At 38.7% G+C, this 7,579-nt stretch overlaps 1 protein-coding gene across 3 annotated transcripts in view; it reads right to left on the bottom strand.

The window, feature by feature from the left end:
- Positions 1–418: 418 nt before the first annotated feature.
- The window catches only part of BTBD10 (BTB domain containing 10), a 43,588-nt gene continuing 36,427 nt past the window's right edge, over positions 419–7,579 (bottom strand). For all 3 annotated transcript variants that reach the window (XM_019519558.1, XM_019519560.1, XM_019519557.1), the window contains 5 exons: positions 7,000–7,102; positions 5,978–6,098; positions 4,765–4,962; positions 3,245–3,355; positions 419–1,556 (listed from right to left, as the gene is read on the bottom strand). In XM_019519558.1, coding sequence (XP_019375103.1) covers positions 1,246–1,556; positions 3,245–3,355; positions 4,765–4,962; positions 5,978–6,098; positions 7,000–7,102 — 844 coding nt within the window. In that variant the 3' untranslated portion in view covers positions 419–1,245. The remainder of the gene's footprint in view (positions 1,557–3,244; positions 3,356–4,764; positions 4,963–5,977; positions 6,099–6,999; positions 7,103–7,579) is intronic.

Here is a 7,579-nt window from a genome sequence, read left to right as displayed (position 1 = left end):
TGATAAAACCCTGCTTAAAAAAACATGCTAGAACCTATTTGATTGCCTACCATTTTTTTTTGGGGGGGGGGGGATTAAAACATATTCACAATAAAGGTTTAAACTACCTCAGTGCTTTGAACCTTCTCTCTCTCTCTCACACTTAAATTGGTAGCTGCACTAGGTTATTTTGTTAGCTTAGTTTCATGCATCATATGTGCAAATATATCAATTTACTCAGTGGAAAAAAAGTTTAGCATGTTGCTTTTTCTTAAGTTCCATTCAGTGCCTGAAATCCCAAGAGAAAAGGAAATCTATACACTGTTCTTTCAGTCCTTACCATGTTTCCTCCTTGCTTCAAAGCAATAAGGGAAGAGCCACTGGAAATTCTGTACTATACATTTATCGCTCATGCCCCCCTGAATTTATCAGAAGCCGGTTAAAATAATGGAAACTTTATTTGAATGAACCTTGAGTTTACAATTACAATCATTTAATAACTGAAGAGCGAACCATTTGCATTTTCTTATTCCACAACACTTATGAAAAATTTAGTAAATAAATAGTTCTGTGAACAGATTAAGGTAAGGCAAAATTTAAGATAAAGCCCCTAACAGTTGTTCACAACCCCTGAAGATGGCTCAAGCTGCAAACAAGTGAAAAAAAATTCACTGAAGAAATTGGACTTGACCAGGATGTTACATGGGTAATTGAATTGCCCTCAATCCAAAAACCCCTGTGGGAAGGACTTGTTTTGTGCTCGACCATATGCAATACATTTAAAAGGGTCAATCTATTCAGAGCAAGTTATTTACGTGTAACTGAATAGACAGACTTTGATAGAAGCACTTTGTTTAAGTTAGCATTGTGCAACATTTATAAAAAAATGGCTTTGAGAATTCTAGTTATCAACCATTTAAAGTGCTACTATCAGTTCTGCTTCTTACCCACTGCGTAACAATATTATTGAAACTACCCACCAGATCCCATTGTTTTGATGGGCCTAGAGCGAGGAGAGTCCAGCATACAAATAACCAATGTCACAAGCCTACTGGTAAACAAATACACGTATGTAACTGGAACCTCAGAATGTTAGAGTTGTACTCTTGAAAATTACGATCAGATACTCCTTTGGTCTTTAAAAGAGTCCATACTGCAATATCCTAAACACTTTGTTACACAATGAAGAAAAGCAGGAATTGCAGTGTAGTATGAGTTGAGTACAGTCATCTTAAAGTAGCATGCTTCTGTTTGAGTAAGTCTGAATCAGAGTCCTGGATTTTGCCCCTCAGGATCCACATCGTTGTTGTTGGGTGGAGGATGAATAGGCAGAATATCTAGCTCATCCACTTGTGGTGTGGGGTGCATTACCACAAGCTGGTCCTGGGGAATATCTGCTGCAGCTGCTGCTAGATTTGTAATAGATTTGCTTTTTACACACTGAAAGTCAACATGTCGACTCTTTCCTTCCTCCTTTTCCCATGACATGCGAATGAATGGCCTCTGGACATAGTTGTAAATCACCTCGGGCCTCCCACCTGGTCTCTTCTTCACTTTTTCTTTGTATGTGGGGTAACCTATAAAACATTAGGTTGACACAAAGTAAGAAGCTCTTACAAGCTAGCTTCTCAGTGTGCACACAGCCAGTAAGTGGAAAGACACTAAAAAGGAGCAAGTCAATTTCCCTACAAATATGCTTAATAGTGGCAGGCACCAAGTTGCTCCCCCCACCCAATATCCTGCATTCTCTTGCCTTAAAAACAGGTCAAAAGCTTGCAAGTGTCAGCTGAAACGCAAAGCAAAAGGATGCTAAGACTATTTATTCACAAGCCACTCCTTTCAGACCTACAGAACCAAGCTACATATTTTTCCATCCTGGCAGAGCCCAATAAGCGATTTTCTCTGAAAATATGGCCTAGAGTAAGGGAAAAGGCACAAGATGAAATCCCCACAGCTGTGGTACTACAGGCTGCTGTCTCAAGTTCCATGGGTTGGATCCAAAAAGACCATTTTTCTTCATTTTAAGCAACTTAAGTCACATACAGACATTCATTTTCTACCAGAACCAAAGTGTGTGCAGATATTTGAACTTTTTCCTCCCAATACACAAAGCCTCTCTGGGGAAAAAAAAACCCAATTACAATGACATAGAAATTGCTCCTGGGAGTTTCCTGAACAGCTGCACACTTTCCCTCAGTTCAGCTTCTAGAGACCAGAAGCAGTACAGCCAGGGGAAAGGTTCTGGGTCTCTGAAGGCATAGGGTCATCTTTGTCAGGAAAAGGTACAGGGGAGAGCTGCTCTCACCTCCTTTTAACTCGAATTACAATGCTCAGTTGCTGGGCAGCTCCATGCCTGCTTCTGACACCAGAGTCCCCAGTGTGAGAAGCAAGTGTTGGGTTTTGGTCAGCTGCTCCAGTCCCTTGGCAATAGGAAGCCTAGAGCAGCCCAAGTTTTTCCAATTCCAGCAGTGGAAAGTTTCTGCTATTAGAACTGAACAGTTGTACATGGCCTTAAAATACACATGAAGTTAGTGCTAGTGGTGCAAAGAGGCAAGTAAAAAAGCAAGAGAAATGCACTCAGTTTTAGCCACAGTATCCATCAGGCTAACTGCTGCCACAAACAACCCATCATTAATTACCCAAGCTGGGGGGGGGAGGGAGACAACCTTTCTGGCAGGTGTCACAAATTAACCCTGCACCCTCTTTAAGTGCCACTCTGCTTCCCTTCCTTTGCCTAATCCTCTGCTTTTCTTTCTGCTCCCTGAGCCATCCCTGCTTTCTGCCTCATCTATTGCTGTGCTGCTTGTCCCCTCCCTCATCTGCCGCATGCCACACAGAGGCTGCCTATGCCACTTGCAGCACTGATACCACAGTTTGGCCACCCCTGGTATAAGCAATCTGTCTTAATTCGTATGAATATTTTCAATCCAATGCCCGGCATGCAGAACCAGCCACACTGATACTAGGTCAAAGAAAGCACTGCAGCAAGATGACAAACTAGAAGTTGGATATAAGCAAGGAATGACTAAGTTAGTTTCTACCACTAGTGGCTGAGGTTCCACTCCACAGCCTCCTACAAACCAGGCTGCAATATTGCAGAATAAATCCACGCCATGAGGTATTCCAACTTTTAGATCCTCTTATGCCTCAGATTAATCTAGCACAATGGGTGGCTGATAACGGAGTTATAAGAGAAACATTCTGCAGAAACAAATCAATATAGAAATGCCCTTTTAAAATAAGAATCATTTAAATTGCTACTTACCTTCAATACCCAGTCGAATCTTCTTGAGACCTCTTTCCTTCAGAACAGATTTGGCCACATCTCTGTTTTCAATGTACTTGAAGAACCTGTATAACTTTGTGCTGTAAATTACTTAAAAACAAAAAAAAATCCACATTTCAGTGATAAAATTGTACTGCAAATTTGTAACCTGTGCTTATCTTCTTAAGGTTAAAGCAAAAGCTAAAAACTGAGCCTCAAGCTGCTAAGTTCCCAGTATAGTTAGCAGGAAAGCAAACCCAAGACTGAAGCATGAGTTCTTTTTCATCCTTTGGCCTCTTCAATGTCACTTATTTGAGGAAGATTCATTCAAAAGGTCTCGGAGTACATATTGTAGAAGACTGAAATCTGAGGATAAAAGTAGTGTTTCTGCAAACAGTTAACTCTGGTGGGCTGGACATTTTCTCCTACTGGTGTGTCACTTACGCTTTCGAAAGAAGTAAGAATGGAAATATGACAGACTGCAGAGCAAACAGGAAAGCCCCAAAAACAAAGCTCTAAGTGTGCTTCTGAATATTATAGGCACTGCTGTCTGCCCATATTAAAAATTCTTGCCAACCCACTGGCAAACAGATTAAAAGTAGCAAGTTTTGAAAGGAGGCTAAATACAGATTTGCTGCCCCTGACCTCTTCCTTTTTCAGATGGTATACATTACATCTAGGAGATTCACAAAAAAGCTCCTAAAGCAGCCATGTAAAAGTCCCATGTTAAGTGTGCTGTAAGTTATAAACGGTTTTCACCCCTTTAAGATTCCTGGAAAGCAAGCCTCAGCCTTCCTGTGTTACCCTGCCAAAGTGGTGATACTGACATCCAAGCTATTTTTTACTCCCCTTCTTCCCCACTTAAATATTTTGGGAGGCTGAAGTTTATTATTACAATTCACCACGACAGTTTTGGTAAAGCTTTAAAAACAAACAAAAAAAACCCTAATCTAAAATGTCAGCACTTGCCAAAGTAAAACAGGAACCTTTTATAAAGATGCCTTTTATTTTATTGGAGCATAAATAAAATTAATTCATAGCCACATATTTGAACATAAAATGCCTAAAGCTATCATGCATGAACAGAAGAGCACTTCATTAACAATGGCCAATTTATCTAAGCACCAAACTGTTAAAAAGAAACCAAACAAAAACCCACAATGAAGACAACACCAGGTATATGATCTATTTGTTTTCTAATTTACATCTGTGTTTTACACAAAATGGTCAATAACAACCGTTTGCCAATTGACTCGGACTCTCTATTTTAAGGTACACATCCCTTACTTTCTGGTGCCCTTTTGGTAAACACTTTGCTTTGAATGGATTGGAACTTAACAGTATTACATTTGTTTAACATTAACCCCAAATTACATGTCCACTACCAGAATTAGATATGTTGTGAAGCTCTGGTAACAGTGCTTGTGCTTAATACTGATGCAGCATTAAAGGACACGTGACAGTACTTTGGTAGAGGCCCTTATAGTTAAATTCAGTGCTAAGCATAAAGCCAGACTTACTTTGTGAATATTCTTCTCCCATCTGTGGAGGATACTCTTCATCCCAGTCTACCACATCATCATCTGTAAGCACCACAATGTGACACTCTCTCTCACCACTCTGGGCACTGGCTACCATTAGTGGGAGAATCATTTCTTCCAAGTAAAACTCAAACTGTTTGCGAGCCCCATCATTCGATAATTCATGCATAAGAGCACCTAAAAAAAAAAAAAAAAAAAAAAAAAAAAAAAATCAAACCCCAAGGAGATATTATAATTTGGAAGCTTGCTAAATAAAGAAGGTTTGGCTGGAATTAAAAAAACTGAACAGAAAAAAAAAAAATCAGCATGTGTCAGGTAAGACATTGTGTTTGGTGCTTTATTATGAGCAAAATCAGAACCACCTTCCAGTTTACTGACTACCAAGGAAGTGTGTCAAAAGTCTGTGTTAGGAGGACTGTCTTGCAGTTTGCTATCCCTGTCATATACAATAATTTGATTATTTTAGTGTTGTATGGGGATAAACCTGATCTTGAAAAATCAGTACTGTAATTATTTATAAAAGTATTTGAACCAATGAGTACAGACAGCAAATCTCAATTACACAAGCTAAAGTTCAAAAGAAAGTATCCTAAACCTCAGATGTTACACCATCAAGAAACCCATAGAGCAGTATCATGGGTGGCTGTATACACCCTTTCTACAGAGTTCACACTTGTGAGCACCGGCCCTTTACGTGGGACATTATTTTGAATTTTATTCCAGTAATAAGTTTAGGAGTTCTGGAAATAATTCTGCTGACATGCTTAAGTCAAGATGCAATAACGTGCAATTTATGACAAATACAGCTGTGCCCGCAAAAGCAAGACTGCTTCTGTTATCATTATAGCTTCTCTCTCAATTTCTAATTAAGTAACAAATGAGGAGAGCTTTATGTATACACCACTTCTTGACTTTGTTCCCAGAAAGATTTCTGCTGTCAACCAGCTGCTACCATTTCTCAATTTTACACAGGGAAATAGTGAACAAGGAAGGGATTAATTTTTTAATGACTCTTGATTGAAAAGATGAGCTACTCTGGTACATGGGGAGATGGGAAGAAAAGATCTTATTCCCACAACAGTTTATACATTCCAGATTATATCCTAGTAGTAATATCAGAAACTTAAAAAAACCCTAGATTTATGTTAACATCTGTTCACTACCATTCTGTTTTCAAAGAATCCATACTTACTGAGATCTCTACATTTGATAGTACTGTATTCAAAGGAGATACAAAGGTAGTCGCATGCTTCTCTTAGTTCGGGAATAGATATTCCATCAGGACAACGTATTACCCCAGTTTTGTAGTAATCCTTATAAACAAAAATGTATTTATATATAAATTATTGAACCAAAACAACTACTAATAAAAAACAATTAATTCCTTATTACAGGACCCTTTCATATCAATAAACTTTATATTCCCTCTCCCTCCCCTTCCAAAGAGGAGAGATTGAACTACATGATTAGACATTAAAACACATTTATCCTCAGATTTACCAAGCTTTCACAGTAAAAACGTAATTAGATTAAGTATTTCAAGTTTTAGACATATTAGGCTTTTATTATTAGTGCTTACCGTTTAAGTATAAATTACATTTATACTGTTTATTATTTAAACATCATTCAGTTTCTGCTGCAACACAGCTCAGCCAACAAGGCAGAACAGCAGATGAGCCACACTGCAATAGTTAGAGTGGCCTAGTTCCCTTTAAAGAGTGAATTCTGCTATTTTCTGCCAGGACATAGGCCACCTGGAAAAATTTTTTTACAATAAGTTGTGTTAACAAGTGTACTGTGCTGCAAAAGAAACAAGAATGAGAGCTGATAAGACAGCCAGATGGTATTTTGAATAATTCCCCGCCCCCCCAAAATGGAGGTTTAAAAATCTTCCAGGTTCTTTGATTTTTGAGATTGCACTAAACCCCAATGCCTACAGATAGAAGAACTGTATTTAAAATGAGGGGGGGTAGCCTCTGACAAAGTTAATATTTTGAAAATCTTATGCTTGAGGCAAAGTGACGCACAACAAGCACAGAGAAAAATATTACCACTGAAAGCTGTCCAATTTGTATTATATATCTGCGTAAACTTTTTCCTCCCCCCCCCCATCTCAAGTGTTCAACTTTTCTAATCTTGGGGATCAAGAAATCTAAACCAACAGGAGGTGAAGTCATTCACACATCATCCCTGCTATCTGAAATAAAAGCTTACCAGAATAGCACGAAACACAGTGGAGCCAATTCCTTCAGCTACTTCATACTCTCCCTTTTCATTAGGACGTGTGAAGTTATGTTCTCTGCCTGATCCAAACATCCTGTTCAGGAAAATGACAATTAAAACTCATTTCAGACTTCCAAGAAACTTTGGATACGATAAAACTACAAATGACTTGGCAGAGATTTATGATCTGTTTCGTAAGTTATACACCCTATAAATAAGATATTACAGATGCATTCTCTTCAGTTAAGTCTGAGCTAAGACCACTGGGGAACCCCACCCCCCTGCAAATGCAGACTCTAAATTAAACTCTTTCTAGGTAGCAGGGCTCAGGAAGAAAAGGCAATCTCCATTCTTCCATGCTTCACAAACTGGGAATGCTCCCATTTACAGTTTAGAACACAAATATTTCATTCAATTCCTTGGAAGAATGGATGTCTAAAAATATATTTACCTTGGCTATTCTCACCTGTATCTTTTAAAAGAAAATCTGCTTGAAAACAAAGTTAAAAGAAAAAAAAATGATATAGTGACACACAAACAGCCCTGGAAGATTTCAGTGGGGGGGGGGGGG

This window comes from Gavialis gangeticus, unplaced genomic scaffold (assembly GCF_001723915.1).
Source record: "Gavialis gangeticus isolate Ggan-Ray unplaced genomic scaffold, GavGan_comp1, whole genome shotgun sequence".
In the NCBI taxonomy this organism is placed as follows: Eukaryota; Metazoa; Chordata; order Crocodylia; family Gavialidae; genus Gavialis; species Gavialis gangeticus.
Note: the sequence above shows the minus strand (reverse complement) of the source record. Positions and strands in the feature narration are given on the sequence as shown.